The sequence below is a fragment of the Mustelus asterias genome, chromosome 11 (genome assembly GCF_964213995.1).
Source record: "Mustelus asterias chromosome 11, sMusAst1.hap1.1, whole genome shotgun sequence".
NCBI lineage: Eukaryota > Metazoa > Chordata > Chondrichthyes > Carcharhiniformes > Triakidae > Mustelus > Mustelus asterias.
The window spans coordinates 713950-734783 of record NC_135811.1 but is presented as its reverse complement, the minus strand read 5'-3'; the positions used below and the strand labels follow the sequence as shown (position 1 = coordinate 734783).

The 20834-nt window shown below is 43.5% G+C and overlaps 1 protein-coding gene across 1 annotated transcript in view; it reads right to left on the bottom strand.

The window, feature by feature from the left end:
* The window catches only part of nt5c2a (5'-nucleotidase, cytosolic IIa), a 143564-nt gene that overhangs the window by 80277 nt on the left and 42453 nt on the right, over positions 1–20834 (bottom strand). The window contains exons 3-4 of the mRNA XM_078222973.1: positions 19108–19214; positions 7909–7982 (exon numbers count right to left, since the gene is read on the bottom strand). Of these exons, the coding sequence (XP_078079099.1) occupies positions 7909–7982; positions 19108–19199 (166 nt within the window). The 5' untranslated portion in view covers positions 19200–19214. The remainder of the gene's footprint in view (positions 1–7908; positions 7983–19107; positions 19215–20834) is intronic.

Below are 20834 nucleotides of genomic sequence, written 5' to 3'. Positions count from 1 at the left end.
AGAATTACGACTGTGAAGAAGAGAATGTTCAGGAATATAATGAAAAGCTCCAACTGAACGTCGTATCCATACAGGGTGAATCCCATAACTTCAGAATCCCCCAGAATCTAAGTGGACAACATATTGGAATAGTGGTTGATACTGTATCTTTAATTTCTAAGACTACATACCAACAAAAACATCTCCCTTTAAAACCAGCTCTCCATATCATCCATGGTAATTTTCCAGCTCCATTTGGGAGATTGAAAGGGTTAACAATCACACAAGTTTAAAAATCACACAAGCTGCTATGAAAAACAAGTCTTCTTATCAGATAAGCTCCAAGGCCATTCGTCTGGGCAAATTCATTAAATCAGACATCTGGGACTAGGAAAAGGGAGTGATATAGAGCCACAGGAACAGGCTGGACCATGATAACATGGATAAACAATAATGTATTAAGTCTTCACACTGATTAAATATTATCAAGTAAGTGCAAGGTGATCTAATCTGCATATTCATAGGATATAAAGTATCGTCAATCAGAGTGCCATGCTGGTGCACTATCACATTTACATATAGCTATTGAGCAGATGCCACCAATTAGTCTTGCTAATATTTTTTATTTTTCCACTAGTTGATCATTTGCCTGTGACAGCTTCTCAAGATCAGAAATGATCCTGTGATGGGGAAGGTGATGGATATGGTTTGAAATGGACGAAGCTGGAATGCATCGTACACATCTTAATTGGAAACCAGATGTCTCAAGAAAGCTTGAGTTGACCGTCCAAGGTGGTGTCTATTGTGGGGATTCCGAGGGATCATTCCTCCTTGTCTGAGTGAAAAGTTCTTGAACAACTACATGAGCGACATCCTGGTATAGTTCAGATGAAGGAATTAGTACATTGTTATTTTTGGAGGCCGGATCTGGATGCTCAGATTGAAGAAAAGGCGGTGCAGTGTCAATCCTGTGCGGGAATACAAAATAGACCACCGCTGTCTCCTTTAAATCCTTGGGAATGGCCTAAAATGCCATTGCAATGATTACATGTAGGTTTTGCTGGGGCACTGGAGGGCTACATGTTCTTTGTCATAATTGATGCACACTCAAAGTTACCAGAAGTTATCACGGGAGTTCCTACAACTGAATAAACCATCGAAAGACTCAAAGAACTGTTTGCAAGATTTGATAAACTGGAACAGATGGTTAGCGATAATTGTTCACAGTTTACTTCACAAGAATTTGAGGATTATCTCAAAGTAAATGGTGTTCATCATATAAAATCTGCACCTTATCCATAGCCAATGGATTTGCTGAAAGATTCATTCAATCCTTGAAACATTCTTTAAAAGCTTCAAAAGAGCGAGGTTCATTATCACGTCATGTGAACTGTTTTTTGGTATCTTATAGAAACACTATTCATGCGACTACCCAAAGTTCACCTTAATTAAGAGAAAATTGGGAACTACGTTTGACTTGTTACCTCCAGAAACCTCAGCAAAAGTAGAGTGTCAACAACAATCTAAAGTTGCTAGACGTGGGGGCGGCACGGTAGCACAGTGGTGAGCACTGCTGCTTCACAGCTCCAGGGACCTGGGTTCGATTCCCGGTTTGGGTCACTGTGTGTGGAGTTTGCACATTCTCCTCGTGTCTGTGTGGGTTTCCTCCGGGTGCTCCGGTTTCCTCCCACAGCCCAAAAATGTGCGGGTTAGGTTGATTGGCCATGCTAAAATTGCCCCTCAGTGTCCTGAGATGTGTAGGTTAGAGGGATTAGCGGGTAAATATGTAGGGATATGGGGGTAGGGGCTGGGTGGGATTGTGGTCGGTGCAGACTCGATGGGCCAAATGGCCTCCTTCTGCACTGTAGGGTTTCTATGATTCTATGAGACACAAGGATAAAATAATGCACATTCCAACATGGAGATTGAGTATTACTGTGTAATTCTGTCAGGAGTGGGAAATGGCTACCAGCCAGCGTTAGCAGAAATAAGTCCAATTTCTTACACGGTTCAAACCAAAGATGAACTAGTTTGGCGACGCCTTGCTGAGCAACGTTTGCCATCTCGAAATGGTTTCTCAGAATAATCTCCAGAAGTAACAACTTCTTTATTCCCTAGTGTTGTGAATACTACAATGGAAGACTTAGTTAAATCCGAGTTGCTTGATGATTGTGTCTACGCTATCATACCACACGAGAATGATTCCAAGAAAAGAAGTGTCTACTGAAGTTCCAAATCATACCTCTTGGGTCAAGAACAGGCAATTTCCAGAAAGTCATATGCGACCAAAGAGGAATAGACATCCTCCTGATCAACTTTCTTATTGACTGTGTATAATGATTAAAGATGTACAGAACTGTGTCCAGAGTATTACTGATCCTATGCATAACAGCATAATAATTTGGTGTCATGACAACAGAAATAAAGAGGGAGGGATGTTAAACTATTGGGTTGCAGGTTGTTTTAAAAACTGATCACATAATTTGATGGTGATGCCATTTGGATGTTGCAGAGGATGCTGTTTCACTTTCAGGTTTGTACTCTGTAGAGGCAAGAGGTCCCAGAATAAACCTGTTAGAAGTTAGATTGGATCTTAAGTTGCAAACCACATCTTTTCTTTTTGTTAAAACCCACCCTGCCTGCCCGGTGCCAGGGTTCAGGACATCTGCTCTGGCCTGGGGAGGAACTTGCAGTGGAGGGGGAAGCATTTATTTTTGTGGTCTATGTAGGAATCAATGACATGGGCAGAACAAGGAAGGAGGTTTCGTAAAGTCAGTATGAGGAGCTTGGCCAGTTTGTGGGGCACTGGCACCTGTACTGGGGCTGGTGTTCTAGCGAGCCACATAACTAGGAAAGTAGACAGGGTTTTGTGTAAGGGACCAAATTTGGGAACATGCAATAAACCAAAGAGTAGAGACAAGGGGAGGGAGAAAGGTACTAATATGGGAAATGATAAATAGACGCCAGAGGGTGGTTGTAGAGAATTGTTTTTCAAACTGGAGGCCTGTGACCATTGCTGTGCCTCAGGGATCAATGCTGGGTCCACTGTTATTTGTCATTTATGTTAATGATTTGGATGAGAATATAGGAGGCATGGTCAGTAAGTTTTCAGATGACACGAAGATTGGTGGCACAGTGGACAGTGAAGAAAGTTATCTCCAATTGCAACGGGATCTTGAGCAATTGGGCCAGTGGGCTGATGAATGGCAGATGGAGTTTAATTTAGATAAATGCAAGGTGATGCATTTTGGTAGATTGAACCAGGGCAGGACTTACTCAGTTAATGGTAGGGCGTTGGGGAGAGTTACAGAAGAAAGAGATCTTGGAGTACATATTCATGGCTCCTTGAAAGTGGAGTCACAGGTGGACAGAGTGGTGAAGGCGGCATTCGGCATGCTTGGTTTCATCGGTCAGAACATTGAATTCAGGAGTTGGGACGTCTTGTTAAAGTTGTACAAGACATTGGTAAGGCTACACTTGGAATACTGTATGCAATTCTGGTCACCCTATTATAGAAAGGATATTATTAAACTAGAACGAGTGCAGAAAAGATTTACTAGGATGCTACCGGGACGTGATGGATTGAGTTATAAGGAGAGGCTGGATAGACTGGGACTTTTTTCTCTGGAGCGTAGGAGGCTGAGGGGTGATCTTATAGAGGTCTATAAAATTATGAGGGGCACAGATCAGCTGGATAGTCAATATCTTTTCCCAAAGGTCTAAAACTAGCGGGCATAGGTTTAAGGTGAGAGGGGAGAGATACAAAAGTGTCCAGAGGGGCAATTTTTTCACACAGAGGGTGGTGAGTGTCTGGAACAAGCTGCCAGAGGTAGTAGTAGAGGCGGGTACAATTTTATCTTTTAAAAAGCATTTAGATAGTTTCATGGGTGCGATGGGTATAGAGGGATATGGGCCAAATGCGGGAAATTGGGACTAGCTTAGGGGTTTTTAAAAAAAAGGGCGGCATGGACAAGTTGAGCCAAAGGGCCTGTTTCCATGCTGTAAACCTCTATGACTCTATGACCATGATAGGAAGGGACAGTGGGTACAAATCTAAGAGAAAATCAGCATATAAGGCTAGAAGTTACCAAAATACTAAAAGGATAAAGCTAAAGGCTCTGTTTCAGAATGCATGCAGAAGGCACCATCACTTTCTCCAGGACAATTAGGGATGGGCAACAAATGTCAGCCTAGCTAATGATGCCCATATCCTATAAATTAATTTTCAAAAATTCAAAACAAAACAGATGAACTGGGTGCAAACGGAAATAAGTATGATCTGCTAGCCATGGCTACAGGATGGCAGTTTGGGACCTGAATATTGAAGTTTACATGATATTTAGGAAAGACAGGGTGGAAGGAAAAGGTGAAGAGGCGACTCTGTTAATTAGTGATGGTATTAGTAGATTAGAGAGGGATGACACAAGTTCAGGAAACGAGAATGTAGAAGTGGTTTGAGTTGAGATGAGAAATGAAAAAGGCAAGAAGTCACTTGTGTGAGAGGTGTATGAAGTAGGAGAGAATATAAATGAAGGAAAAATGGGAACTTGTCAGAAAGATAGTGATAATCATGGGCAATTAAATTTACATACAGACTGGAAAAATCAGATGGGCAAAGATAACCTTGATGAGGAGTTCATAGAATGTCTTCAAGATAGCTTCTAAGAACAGCAAGTTCTGAAGCCAAAGGGCAGGCTATACTCTCAGCGATAACCTCAGCGAAGGAGCCTCCAGGAGGCAGCAATCATAATATGATTGAATCTTACATTCAGTTTGAGGGAGAGAAGAGGATATCCAAGACTAATATTTTAAACTTAATTAAGGGCAATTAGGAGGGTATGACTGCAGAATTAGCTAAAGCAAACTAAAGGAGGTTAAGGGATAGGTCAAGATAGTTGCAGTGGCAGACAGTTTAAGGGATATTTCAGAATACGCAGAATAGATACATTCCAATGAGAAAGAAAAATTCCTAGCGTGGTTAACTAAAAAATATATTTTTTAATTCATTCAATCATGGGATGAGTGTGCCACTGGCTGGACCAGCATTTATTGCCCATCCTTAATTGCCCTTGAGAAGGTGGTGCTGAGCTGACTTTGCTGTAGTCCGTGAAGTGGAGGTACATCCTCAGCGCTGTTAGGGGACGCATGCAGAGAGTTTCAGGATACAATTAAAGACAGTATAAAACTTAAAAAGACTTATGAAAAAAGGGAACATTAGAGAAAGTTAGCCAAAAATATAAAGGCAGATCGAAAAAGTTTTTATAAATATTTAAATAAGAAAAGAGCTAACAAAGTGAACGTTGGTCCTACAGAAAGTTAGTCTGGGGAATTAATAATGGAAAATAAGGAGATGCCAGATGAAGTTAACAGGTATATTGCATAGGTCTGTATTCTAGATGATAGAATTATCATCCCAGAAATAGCTGTAAATCAGGAAGTGGGAGGGAGGAACTCAGAAAAATTGTAATCACCGGGGAAGCGGTACTGAGCAAATTGTTGGAGCTGTGGACTGACAAATCCCCAGTTCCTGATGGACTTCATTCTAGGGTCTTAAAAGAAGTGACTCCTGAAATAGTTGATGCGTGGGTTTTAATTTTCCAAAATTCTCCAGGTACAGGAAAGCTTTTGTTAGATTCGAAAATAGCAAATGCTATTTCAAAAGGGAGCGAGACAAAGTAGAAAATTACAGGTTAACATCTGTCACAGGGAAATGTTAGAACTCATTATTAAAGATGCTATGGCAGAGAACTTAAGGCAAAGTCAACATGGGTTTGTGAAAGGGAAATCATGTTTAACTAATTAATTGGAGTTATTTGAAGGAGTTACATGGGCTGTGGATAAAGGGGAACCAATGGATGTACTGGGCTTAGATTTCCAAAAGGTAATTAATAAGGTGCCGCATCAAAGGTTATAACTGAAAAAAAGCTAATAATGTAGGGATAGATGATTGGCTAGCTAACCGGAAATAGAGACATAAATGGGAGGAAGGATGTAAATTTGGTGAACCACAGGGATCAGTGCTGGGGCCTCAAACTTTTTACAATGTTTATAAAGCACTTGGATGAAGGGACAAAATGTATAGTTGCCAAATTTGCTGATAACATAAAGATAAGTAGGAAAGTAAATTGTGAAAGGACATAAGAAGACTACAAAGGGACATAGAGAGGTTGGATGAGTGGACAAAGGATTGGTAAATGAAGTATAATGGATGTAAATGTGAAATTGTCTATTTTGGCAGGAAGAATAAAAAGGAAGGGCATTATCTAAATGGTGAGAGAGTGCAGAACTCCGAGATGCAAAGGGACAAAAGGCAGATACAGCAAGTTATTAAGGTTAATGTCATCGTTATCATTTATTGAGAGGGAATTCAATACAAAAGTAAGGAGGTTGTGCCGCAGTTGTGCAGGGCATTGGTGAAACCACATCTGGAATACTGTGCACTGTATGGGTCTTCTTATCCAAGGAAGGATTTAGATGCATTGGAAGCAGTTCAGAGAAGGTTTACTAGACTAGGTATGAGCGTGTTGTCGTTTGAAGAAAGGTTGGACAAGCTAGGCTTATGTCCATTGGAGTGTATATTAGTAAGAGGGGCTTTGACAGAGTGGATATGGAGATGTTTCCTCTTACAGCAGAATCTAGAACTAGGGGGTCGCTGTTTAAAAACATTAAGGCATTTTCCATTTAAGACAGAGACGAGGAGTTTTTTTTCTTCGCAGGTATTGAGTCTTTGGAACTCTTCCTCAAAAGCAGTGGAAAGAGTCTTTGAATATTTTTAAGGCAAAGGTAGATAGATTCTTGATTAGCGAGGGGGTGAAAGATTGTTGGAGATAGGTGGGAGTTATTATCTGATCAGCCTTGATCGTATAGAATGACAAAGCAGGCTGAAGGGGCTGAGTGGTCTCCTCCAACTCTGAAATCGTATGTTCATAGGTAGCTGTGAAAGCAGCATGGAGGAAGCATGATCTGATAGCAATTATTCTGGGATGAACAGGTTGGTACTCCATACCAAGGTCAGATTGTCAGCTACTACTGTGACATGGTTAGCTAGATCAAAGCTATGATGTATCTGAACACCAAGTACAGGTCTCTACACAGCAGCATTCCTTCTGTATGAATTCCTCTGTTGCTGCCAATAATGAGGCCCCTGCATTTCACTAATTCCAAGAACGGAGTCAGAAATCCCCTGACGCTGCAGGAAACACTGTCTACAGTTTTGTTTAAATGGCTTTGCTAGGAAGAGATTAGGAAACAGCACAGCTGGTGCGAGTGAATGCAAAGCAATCTGGGAGCAGTTGGCAGCTTCAGGGAGTGGGACGATCCTTCTGATATTGGCTCAGGACTGGCTGCACTGCGTACATACTCAGACTGTTGTAGCTACGATGTTTATCAGAACAAGAAAGGTCATCCAATTTTCCCACCTGTTTACTTCCACGTGTAGGACCAAATCCTCTGCAACCAGGGCCTGATCCTCCCCATTCCTCCCTGACCTCTGGATTCACACATCAGTCTTTTTCATTTAAATGTAGAGTCCTGGGGAGGTCACTTCATTCCATCCACTTGAATGTGGTCTTCAAGCTGTCAGCTACAACAGCAGTTTGGGTTATAATTATGCCCCGTGTCTTTGCATCGAAGGTAATCAGTCAGGATTCAGGCTCCTGCTGGAACCCGTTCTGTGTCAATGTTATGGAGGACAGACAGACTCAGCTGTTATAGTCACTACAGCCTGTCAACACTCACCGCCGAGGCTCACACATGAAGTCTGGTCTCTGAACTCTGGCCAGAACTCCTAGAACCCCGAAAGTGGCAGGGGGGAATAGAATTAGGGGGAAAATGTAATAGTTAGATACACTGCACTTGATCAGCACTCTCGGAATTAGACAGCAAATAGAACATAAATCGAGGAATTCCACTCAAACTAGCATTGCTCACCTGCTAGGGTGTAGTCCATGTCAAATCCAAAGCATTTAATCTTCTCCATTGCCAAACTACGATTAACAAACACTCTGAAAAAGAAAAACATTAGTGAAGGCAAATGTGTATCCCTTAGTCCAAAACAGGAGAATTTATAATAGAGAACAAGGAAACGGCAGAGTAATTAAACAACTATTTTAGTTCTGTCTTCATGGAGGAAGACACAAATAACTTCCCAGAAACGCTAAACAACCAAGAGTCTAGTGAGAAGGAGGAATTGTACTAAATTAGTTTTAGTAAAAAAAACTGATAGAGGAATTACTGGGACTGAAAGCCGATAAACCCCCAGGCACTGATAATCTACAGCCCAGGGTTCGAAAGGAGGTCGCCATGGAAATAGTGGATGTGTTGGTCGTCAACTTCCAAAATTCCGTAGATTCTGGAATAGTTCCGGCAGACTCGAGGGTAGGAAATGGAACCCCACTACTTAAAAAAGGAGAAAGGGAGAAAACATCAGTAGTGGGGAAAATACTAGAGTCTATTATAAAGGAAGTGATAACAGGACACTTAGAAAATATCAACTGGATTAGACAAAGACAAGAGGAATTTGTGAAAGGGAAATTATGTTTGACAAACCTACTGGAGTTTTTTTTAAGGACCCAACTAGTAGAATAGGTAAGGATGAACCAATGGATGTGATGTATTTCGGTTTTCAGAAAGATTTTGATAAAGTCCCACTTAAGAGATTAGTGTGTAAAATTAAAGTGCATGGCATTGGGAGTAATATCTTGGCATGGTTTGAGAATTGGTTAGCAGACAGGAAACAGAATAGGATTAAATGGATCTTTTCAGAATGACAGGTGGTGATGAGTAGGGTAACTTAGGTATCAATTGTTGGACCCAGCTATTCACAATATACATCAATAATTTGGATGAAAGAAACAAATGCAATTTTTCTAAGTTTGCTGACAACATAAAACTAGGTGCAAATGTAAGTGGTGAGGAGGATGTAAAGAGACTTCAAGGCGATTTAGACAAATTGAGTGGGCTAAGGCTACTGGGGAGAGTTTAAACTAGATAGGTTGGGGGGAGGGGATCGAGACGAGGTGACTGGGAGCGAGGAACTTAGCTCGCAAACAGAGAAGGGTTATAGACGGTGCAAGAGGGAGGATGGACGGGGGATTGAGAAGGGGAGAGCTCAGACCAAAGGATTGAGATGTGTTTACTTTAATGCCAGGAGTATAGTGAATAAAGGGGATGAGCTCAGAGTGTGGATCGATGCCTGGAAGTGTGATGTGGTGGCCATTACGGAGACTTGGATGTCTCAGGGACAGGACTGGATTCTACAGGTGCCGGGATTCAAATGTTTCAGGAAGGACAGGGAGGGAGGCAAGAGAGGGGGTGGAATGGCACTGCTGATCAGGAATAGTGTCACAGCTGTAGAGAAGGTGTATGCTGTGGAGGGATTGTCTACAGAGTCTCTGTGGGTGGAAGTTCGGAGTGGGAAGGGGTCGATCACTTTGCTGGGAGTTTTCTATAGGCCACCCAATAGTGACAGGGAGGTGGAGGAGCAGATAGGGAAACAGATCCTGGAGAGTTGCAATAATAGCAGAGTTATTGTGATGGGAGACTTTAATTTCCCAAACATAGATTGGAATATCCCGAGGGTAAGGGGATTGGATGGGGAGGAGTTCATTAGGTGTGTTCAGGAGGGTTTCCTGACACAGCATGTGGACAAGCCTACAAGAGGAGAGGCTGTACTTGATCTGATACTGACCAATGAGCCTGGACAGGTGTTAGATCTCTCAGTGGGAGGGCATCTTGGGGATAGCGATCATAACTCTATCTCCTTTATGCTTGCATTGGAAAAAGAGAGGATCAGGCAAGCTCGGAAAGCGTTTATATGGAGTAAGGGGAAATATGAAGACATAAGGCAGCAAATTAGAGGAGTGAATTGGAAGGAAGTATTCTCGGGGAAATCGACTGAAGAGAGGTGGCAGTTTTTCAAGGAATGTCTGTCTAGGGTTCTACAGGACAATGTTCCGAGCAGACAGGGAGGAGTTGGTAGGTTAAAGGAACCGTGGTGCACGAAAGCTGTGCGGGACCTTGTCGAGAAGAAAAGGAAAGCGTACAAAAGGTTCAGAGAGCTTGGCGAAGATAGGGATCGAGATGAGTATACGGCTTGTAGGAAGGGACGAAAGAAGGAAATTAGGAGAGCCAGAAGGGGTCACGAGAAGGCCTTGGCAGGTAGAATTAAGGAGAACCCTAAGGCGTTCTATAAACATGTGAAGAGTAAAAGGATGAGACGTGAAGGAATAGGGCCTATAAAAGGTGAAGGCGGGAAAGTCTGTACGGAACCAGTAGAAATGGCAGAGGTGCTTAATGAGTATTTTGCCTCGGTTTTCACAGAGGAGAAGGACATGGGTGGATGTACTGTGGGCTTGCGGTGGACTGAAAAGATTGAGTATGTGGACTTTAACAAAGAGGTTGTGCTGGAATCTTTGAATGGCATCAAGATAGATAAGTCGCCGGGTCCGGATGGGATGTACCCCAGGTTACTGTGGGAGGCGAGGGAAGAGATTGCAGAGCCTCTGGCGATGATCTTTGCGTCGTTGATGGAGACGGAGAGGTGCCGGAGGATTGGAGGATTGTGGATGTGGTTCCTATTTTCAAGAAGGGGAATAGGGATAGCCCAGGAAATTACTGACCGGTGAATCTAACCTCAGTGGTTGGTAAGCTGATGGAGAAGATCCTGAGGGACAAGATTTATGAGCATTTAGAAAGGTTTAGTATGCTCAAGAATACTCAGCATGGCTTTGTCAAAGGCAGATCGTGCCTTACGAGCCTGGTGGAGTTCTTCGAAAATGTGAATAAACACATTGACGAAGGGAAAGCGGTAGATGTGGTTTATATGGATTTTAGCAAGGCGTTCGATAAAATCCCCCATGCAAGGCTGCTCAAAAAAGTGAGAGGGCATGGGATCCAAGGGGCTGCTGCCCTGTGGATCCAGAACTGGCTTGCCCAAAGGAGGCAGAGAGTGTGTATAGATGGGTCTTTTTCTAATTGGAGGTTGGTCACCAGTGGTGTGCCCCAGGGATCTGTTCTGGGACCCTTGCTGTTTGTCATTTTCATAAATGACCTGGATGAGGAAGTGGAGGGATGGGTTGGTAGGTTTACCGACGACACGAAGGTTGGTGGGGTTGTGGATAGTCTGGAGGGATGTCAGAAGTTACAGAGGGACATAGATAGGATGCAAGACTGGGCGGAGAAGTGGCAGATGGACTTCAACCCAGATAAATACGCAGTGGTCCATTTTGGCAGGTCGAATGGGATGAAGGAGTACAATATAAAGGGAAAGACTCTTAGTACGGTAGAGGATCAGAAGGACCTTGGGGTCCGGGTCCATAGGACTCTAAAATCGGCCCCGCAGGTGGAGGAGGTGGTTAAGGCGGTGTATGGTGTGCTGGCCTTTGTCAATCGAGGGATTGAGTTTAGGAGTCCGGGGATAATGATGCAGCTATATAAGACCCTCGTCAGACCCCACTTGGAGTACTGTGCTCAGTTCTGGTCGCCTCATTACAGGAAGGATGTGGAAAAGATTGAAAGGGTGCAGAGGAAATTTACAAGGATGTTGCCTGGATTGAGCGGTATGCCTTATGAGGATAGGCTGAGGAAGCTCGGTCTTTTCTCCTTGGAGAGACGTAGGATGAGAGGAGACCTAATAGAGGTATATAAGATGTTGAGAGGTATAGATCGGGTGGACTCTCAGAGGCTTTTTCCCAGGGTGGAAATGGCTGCTACGAGAGGACACAGGTTTAAGGTGCTGGGGGGGAGGTACAGGGGAAATGTTAGGGGGAAGTTTTTCACACAGAGGGTGGTGGGCGAGTGGAATCGGCTGCCGTCAGTGGTGGTGGAGGCAAACTCAATAGGGTCTTTTAAGAGACTCCTGGATGAGTACATGGGACTTAATAGGATGGAGGGTTATAGGTAGGCCTAAAAGGTAGGGATATGTTCGGCACAACTTGTGGGGCCGAAGGGCCTGTTTTGTGCTGTAGTTTTCTATGTTTCTAGGTTTCTAAATACATGGCAGATGCAGTATAACATGGATATGTGTGAGGACATCCACTTTGGTAGGAAAAACAGAATGGCAGAGTATTAAATGGTGATAGATTGGGAAATGTGGTTGTTCAAAGGGATCTAGGTGTACACCAGTCAATCAAAGCAAGTATTCAGGTACAGCAAGCAGTTAGGAAGGCAAATGGAATGTTGGCTTTCATTGCAAGAGGATGAGAGTACAGGAGCAAGGATGTCTTACTGCAGTTGTACAGGGCCTTGGGGAGACCACAGCTGGAGTATTGTGTGCAGTTTTAGCCTCCTTATCTAAGAAAGGATTGCAGCAAAGCTCACGAGGCTGTTTCCTGAGAAGGCAAGATTGTTGTATGAGGAGACATTTGGTGGACTAGGATTATAGGAATTTAGAAGAATGGGAGGGGATCTCATTGAAACATATAAAATTCTGACAAGGCAAGACTGGATGCAATGATGTTGTTTCCTCTGGTTGGGGCATCTAGAAGAAAAGGTCATAGTCTCAGGATATGGGGTGGGCCATGTAGGACTGAGATGAGGAGAAACATCTTCACAGAGGGTGATGAACCCGTGGAAGGCAAAGTCACTGAATATATTTGAGGAGGAAATAAGTTTCTAGGAGTCAAGGGGTATAGGGAGAGCAAGAAAGTGTGGCTTTGAGAGAGTGTCAAGAAGCAGAGATAGTTTTAAGTGATCTACATTTGTATTGCTAAAACAGCCAAGAGAAAGCACTGCTTGAAAGATTCGAAGGCGTGTCTTTGAGACTGGAGTTTGGAAACATTTGTGTGACAATCCTGAGAGTGGAATTTGAGGAGAAATCCACAGATGAGGTGACATCTATCACTTGATTTGAGTGGGATGTTGTCTGATCACAGTTAGCCTATTGGGTTACAGGGACTCTGTATTTACCAACAACATTATAGCATTAAGATATATTGTGTAACCTGTATTATTCTTTGAAATCTGTATATATTTGTGAAGATATGTGGAAGTAAAGGAATATTGTATTATAATCAAATTATTCATATTTAATAAATGCATTTTCTCCCTCTGCGACTCTGTTCCTCCACCGTTTTTTTAAAAAGTATTAGTTACCACCTTTGAGCCAAGGTTCCATTCTGGGATCTTCTCATCCAGTAATAACATCAACTGGGATCATAACAAAAGAGGGTCAGCCATTATTATATTGAATGGTGGAGCAAGTTCGAAGGGCTGAACAGTTTACTCTTGCACCTATTTCCTATCTTTCTATGAAAAATAAACTCATCATTACCAGGGAAATGAGTAAGCAAAAGTGGAAAACAGAAACAACGTAACTGAAGAGAGGAACGAGAGTATTAGAAAAAGAGCCAGAGAAGGAGAAAGAAAGAAGAGAAAACCTAATCATTGGAAGCTGAAGAATTGTCCTCGATAAAAGATGAAGGGGTCATATGGATAACACCACACATCAGGAATTTGCTACAAAGAGGTTACAGATTTGACGTGTGTGCACTTTGAAAAGAGGAAACTTGATTTTGTAGCTGATTGAGGGTAAAAACACATCCTCCCCAAGCCTCTGGCCAGGCCTATCGTCAAGCACGCAGCTCTGCTCCTCACTGAGCCCACAGGTCCGTCCTGGCCCCACCCCGAGACCACGACCCCTGGACACTGCTCCACTGAGGTCTCGGCCTGCCCCAACCCCTGGCCCGAGCCTCTCAGCCCACACAACCGTGACTCCAGCCCCTGCCCCTCCCCAATCCCACCATCGGCCCCCTCCTGAATGGCTCCTGCCCCTTCAGAGCTGACAGCCATTGCAGCACAGCAGATGTCATGGCCAAATATCTTATTCATCTTACTCTGACGTTGTAGCGATTTGACCTTGATGTGTTCTCAGACGGAGATCCATTTGCTTAATGTTGCCCGAAGAACTTGCATTTCCTGTTGTCGATGTGAAATTGCGATATTTGCTCTAACAAACTGGAATTATAGTGAAACTGAACTACTCGTTCAGTGTTTCAGTTGAGCTGCTCAAGCTTTAATCAAGGACAATTTAATCCAAGCTCTCCACAAATCCCACAAATCTCCTCCTGTGAAGCAGAGTTTTCAGAAACTCCATCAAGTGTTTCATGATAATTGTGCTTCATTTGTTCAGTCTTTATTTGTTAATTAGTAAATATATATTTTGGAGCAGGCTGAAACTGCTGTGGTTAGATTGGAAGTGCACATTATATCATAGCATCCTACAGTGCAGAAGGTGGCCATTCGGCCCATCGAGTCTGTATTGAACACAATCCCACCCAGGCCCGATTCCCGTAATCCCACATATTTACCCTGCTAATCCCTCTGACACTAGGGTCAATTTAGCAAGGCCAATCAACCTAACCCGCACATCTTTGGACTGTGGGAGGAAACCGGAGCGCCCGGAAGAAACCCACGTAGACACGGGGAGAACATGCAGACTCCACGCAGACAATGACCCGAGGCTGGAATTAAACATGGGTCACTGGCATTTGAGGCAGCAGTGCTAACCACTGTGCCACCCCGTAGGTGTTTCTGTAAATAAGCACACCAGTTATATCCTTCATCATCTGACTAATTTGAGTTATAACATCTTATGAGTCCTCAACTGTCTATTTTTCCAAACAATACTCTTAATAGAAAGATTTTTCAGATCTAGTTTCTTGGGTACCACACATACCACCAGTCACTATACAGGAAATGTCTTCTCTCCTGCTTCTACAAGCACCCAGCTGTTCTGTCAGTGTGAACCCAGACAGTACAGACTCTCACTCCCACCTGCTCCCCCAGGACTGAAATTCATTAACTCAGTAGAGTCCAAGAATGCAGTTTTACCCTTTCTGGTCTGTGTGGAACAATGGGGTACCAATCATGCCTTAGATATAAAGCTATCAGAGGAATGGAACACCTGTATTTATTCCATACTGGTTTGACACATATTGGATGTCAGACTGGAAGATTTCATTCTTTTGTTATATAAATGGTTTACAAACCCAATGATAGTCTCCCAGACCAGGATACAATTCACAGTGGGATTTATAATGAGCAGATCAGGGAGTGAATGGCCTACTTCTGTTCCTATTTCTTACATTATATACAAATCCCTAGACTCAATTTGCACATTTAAATTCAGATTACGGTCAAAAATGGTTTATTTTAATGTGTGTTTAGCTGTCCAGCAAAGAAGATTAATCGGATTGTACCTCCATCACAAACCTGCTTAACACTTTTGAAAGCCTTTAGAATGGTCGTTTATTCTTTAATTAAAAAGTACTGTATGGAAGTTATTACAAACACTCCTGCAATGGGCAAATTGTAAAAGGTGGGATGTAATTAAAACCAGGACGAAAAGGTCACGACCTGAAACGTTAATTCCGTTTCTCTCCTGACAGATGTTGTCAGAGTTGCTGAGTATTTCCAACACTTCCTGTTTTTAGTTTCAGGTTCTTCCCTGGTCTCTGCAGTGACAGCTGCCCTCAGGTAGGGCGCCTGTATCAGTGATACAATTAACCAATTCACACGGTTTCTGATCACTACTCAGTAAACCATGTTAGGCAGTAAATGCATGAGCATGTTGGAGAGAGGGCAGGATTGACCAGGTTGTGTCCTCCACAATTGCTGGCTGTCATACGTGTCCTGATTCACCGCAGGCTTCCAGCGCCCAGGCCACTGTATCACAGCAAGTATTATGGGTGAACAGCCGTGCATTTTCATATCATTCTGTCCCTCCTACATCACAAGCAGTCTCTCTATGGAACTGACTAATCCTGGAATCAAACGCTTTCCCTTTGAAGAGTCTGGTACAGGCCCACTCAACCTCAGCAACATAACCTTCAGACACTATTCACTCGCCACAATTTCACAGTCACACGCCTGACTGAGCACACGCACACTAACCTCCCCTGTGATCACAGTCCACGTCCAGAGCTATTCTTTTCTGATTGTTTAGCAGAGAAAATAATCTGCAGCCAAGCGATTCTGGTAAGCTGTCCTTCCGGGGTTTAGATGTTTCAGTAAGAGCAGGGAAGGTGGTAAAAAAGGGGGAGGTGTGGCATTGTTAGTCAAGGACAGTATTACGGTGGCAAAAACGACTTTTGATGAGGACTCGTCTACTGAGGTAGTATGGGCTGAGGTTAGAAACAGGAAAGGAGAGGTCACTCTGTTGGGAGTTTTCTGTAGGTCTCCGAAAAGTTCCAGAGATGTAGAGGAAAGGATTGCAAAGATGATTCTGGATAGGAGCGATAGTAACAGGGTAGTTGACATGGGGGACTTTAACATTGCAAATATTGACTGGAAAAGCTATAGTTCAAGTACTTTAGAGGGGTCGGTTTTTGTCCAGTGTGTGCAGGAGGGTTTCCTGACACAGTATGTAGATAGGCCAACAAGAGGCGAGGCCACATTGGATTTGGTACTGGGTAATGAACCAGACCAAGTGTTAGATTTGGAGGTAGGGGGGCACTTTGGTGATAGTGACCACAATTCGATTATGTTTACTTTAGCGATGGAAAGGGATAGGTATATACAGAAGGGCAAGAGTTATAGCTGGGGGAAAGGAAATTATGATGCGATTAGGCGAGATTTAGGATGCATAGGTTGGGGAAGGAAACTGCAGGGGATGGGCACAATTGAAATGTGATGCTTGTTCAAGGAACAGCTACTACGTGTCCTTGATAAGTATGTACCTGTCAGGCAGGGAGGAAGTAGTCGAGCGAGGGAACCGTGGTTTACGAAAGAAGTTGAATCTCTTGTGAAGAGGAAGGAGACTTATGTAAAGATAGAACATAGAACATTACAGCGCAGAACAGGCCCTTCGGCCCACGATGTTGCACCGACCAGTTAAAAAAAAACTGTGACCCTCAATGAGACGTGAAGGCTCAGTTAGGGCACTTGAGAGTTACAAGTTAGCCAGGAAGGACCTAAAGAGAGAGTTAAGAGGAGCCAGGAGGGGACATGAGAAGTCTTTGGCAGGTAGGATCAAGGAAAACCCTAAAGCTTTCTATAGGTATGTCAGGAATAAAAGAATGACTAGGTAAGATTAGGGCCAGTCAAGGACAGTAGTGGGAAGTTGTGCGTGGAGTCTGAAGAGATAGGAGAGGCGCTAAATGAATATTTTTCGTCAGTATTCACGCAGGAAAAAGACAATGTTGTCGAGGAGAATACTGAGATACAGGCTATTGGACTAGACGGAATTGACGTTAATAAGGAGGAGGTGTTAGCAATTCTGGAAAGTGTGAAAATAGATAAGTCCCCTGGGCCGGATGGGATTTATCCCAGGATTCTCTGGGAGGCTAGGGAGGAGATTGCAGAGCCTTTGGCTTTGATCTTTGTGTCGTCATTGTCTACAGGAATAGTGCCAGAAGACTGGAGGATAGCAAATGTTGTTCCTTTGTTCAAGAAGGGGAGTCGAGACAACCCTGGTAATTATAGACCAGTGAGCCTTACTTCTGTTGTGGGCAAAGTTTTGGAAAGGATTATAAGAGATAGGATTTATAATCATCGAGAAAGGAATAATTTGATTAGGGATAGTCAACATCGTTTTGTGACGGGTAGGTCGTGCCTCACAAACCTTATTGAGTTCTTTGAGAAGGTGACCAAAGAGGTGGATGAGGGTAAAGCAGTTGATGGTGTATATGGATTTCAATAAAGCGTTTGATAAGGTTCCCCACAGTAAGCTATTGCAGAAGATACGGAGGCATGGGATTGAGGGTGATTTAGCGGTTTGGATCAGAAATTGGCTAGCTGTAAGAAGACAGAGGGTGGTGGTTGATGGGAAATGTTCATCCTGGAGTTCAGTTACTAGTGGTGTACTGCAAGGATCTGTTTTGGGGCCACTGCTGTTTGTCATTTTTATAAATGACCTGGATGAGGGCGTAGAAGGATGGGTTAATAAATTTGCGGATGACACTAAAGTCGGTGGAGTTGTGGACAGTGCGGAAGGTTGTGGCAGGTTACAGAGGGACATAGATAAGCTGCAGTGCTGGGCTGAGAGGTGGCAAATGGAGTTCAATGCGGAAAAGTGTGAGGTGATTCACTTTGGAAGGAGTAACAGGATTACAGAGTACTGGGCTAATGGTAAGATACTTGGTAGTGTGGATGAACAGAGAGATCTCGGTGTCCATGTGCATAGATCCCTGAAAGTTGGCACCCAGGTTGATAGGGTTGTTAAGAAGGCATACGGAGTGTTAGCTTTTATTGGTAGAGGGATTGAGGTTCGGAGCCAGGAGGTCATGTTGCAGCTGTACAAAACTCTGGTGCGGCCGCACTTGGAGTATTGTGTACAGTTCAGGTCGCCGCATTATAGGAAGGATGTGGAAGCATTGGAAAGGGTGCAGAGGAGATTTACTAGGATGTTGCCTGGTATGGTGGGAAGGTCTTATGAGGAAAGGCTGAGGGACTTGAGGTTGTTTTCGTTAGAGAGAAGGTGGTTAAGAGGTGACTTAATAAAGGCATGCAAGATGATCAGAGGATTAGATAGGATGGATAGTGAGAGCCTTTTTCTTCGGATGGTGATAGCTAGCACGAGAGGACATAGCTTTAAATAGAGGGGTGAAAGATATAGGACAGATGTCAGAGGTAGGTTCTTCACTCAGAGAGTAGTAAGGGCGTGGAATGCCCTGCCTGCAACAGTAGTGGACTCGCCAACATTAATGGCATTTAAATGGTCATTGGATAAACATATGGATGATATTGGAATAGTGTAGGTTAGATGGGCTTTAGATTGGTTTCACTGGTCGGCGCAACATCGAGGGCCGAAGGGCCTGTACTGCGCTGTAATATTCTATGTTCTATGTTCTCACAGAATATTGACTGAGCCAAGATGAATGGTACAAAGTGCTGCTAAATCCATCCCTCAGCTTCCAACTGTTGCTGTGCTTAGTGACCAGTGGTTGCCTGTTTGTGGATAACCTGGCCATATTGTTTAATTCTGGAGATCAATGCTCTTGGACTTGTTTGAAACCTTGTGTCCAAGTGGTCTTTATGAGCCAATTCCCCCAGCCCAAGATACCTGGATGGGCTTCCCTGACGCAGCCCATGCCTCTCTCAGTCACTTGTATCCCTCCCTGAACATACAAATGTCAATGCCTCATCTCTCAAGTAAATGTCTCTCAGGTAGAGCAATTCACTGCTACATACCGGTGGTAAGCTTCACGTCGGTATTTCTTCATGGTACTGCCATCCATGGTCCCAGAGAGGTCAGCATTGAGTTTCTCACTCCACGAGCACATACTTGCTTCTGTAATCTGAAATGGGGAAGGGGCAAAGGAGAGGGAGAGGATGAGAGAAAATGTCATTCCACAGCAGAAGCACTCGCAGAAATTTCTGGTCAAATAACTTCAAGCTTTTCAGAAACACTGAATCCAAATAGGTGAGGTTCTCCAAGCAGAACAGCTATTGATCTGTTTCGAATAATTCCAGCATCTCACTATTTTGTGATGACTATAAGAATTATAGTTGCTGAATAGTTTACTCCAATCATCTGATGAAGCCAAGCTAAAATACAGACCCAAGATGTGATTGCTGTCCTATCTCAGAAGTCACTGACGCGTCCAATCCCAGACACAGCAACAGTTAGAGACAACTATTTAATTTAATTACAGCCTTCTGGACAGTAACCCATTATCAGGGGCGATTAATTGCACATGGGCAGAGGCACACAGGTCATCATTCTATCATCACATCAGTGTTAAAGTGGTATGCAATGCACAAGGAAGGACAAGGAACAAAGGTTCCCATGTCTGGGATTAACTAAAAATAAAATACTGCAGATAGAACCATAGAAAAATTACAGCTCAGAAACAGGCCCTTTGGCCCTTCTTGTCTGCGCCGAACCATTTTATGCCCAGTCCCACTGACCTGCACTTGGACCATATCCCTCCACACCCCCCTCATCCATGAACCCATCCAAGTTTTTCTTAAATGTTAAAAGCGTTAAAGCATTTACCACTTTATCCGGCAGCTCATTCCACACTCCCACCACTCTCTGCGTGAAGAAGCCCCCCCTAATATTCCCTTTAAACTTTTCTCCTTTCACCCTTAACCCATGCCCTCTGGTTTTTTTCTCCCCGAGCCTCAGCGGAAAAAGCCTGCTTGCATTCACTCTATCTATACCCATCAAAATCTTATACACCTCTATCAAATCTCCCCTCAATCTTCTACGCTCCAGGGAATAAAGTCCCAACCTATTCAATCTCTCTCTGTAACTCAGCTTCTCAAGTCCCGGCAACATCCTTGTGAACCTTCTCTGCACTCTTTCAATCTTATTTACATCCTTCCTGTAACTAGGTGACCAAAACTGTACACAATACTCCAAATTCGGCCTCCGAATGCTGGAATCAGAAACAAAAACAGAAAATGCTGGAGAATCTCAGCAGGTCTGATAGCATCTATGGGGAGAGAATAGAGTCTGGATGACCCTTCATCAACTCTGACGAAGGGTTATCTAGACTCAAAACGTTGGCTCTATTCTCTCCCCACAGATGCAGTCAGACCTGCTGAGATTTCCCAGCGTTTTCTGTTTTTGTGCCTGGGATTAACTACTTTGTTCTCAGTCAATCATTTCTGGTTGTGACAGAGGATGGATGAACTTTATTATAGAGCAAAACAAACCAGTAACCTCCCAATGAATGAGGAAAATGCCCATTTGATGCAACAATGAGGGACCCAATTTCAACTCTCTTAAGTCACTCAAAATCCATTCACTCAGAGTCCCTGCAGTACTATGCAAAACCCAATAAACTGTATCAGAACAACGGATCTGGTGGCAATATTGAACCTTGAGGGGCAGCAGGCCTGGTTGTCAGACAGGATATGGACAATAAGCAGCAGTCACTGTAGTTACATATCTTGGAAACACAGCATTA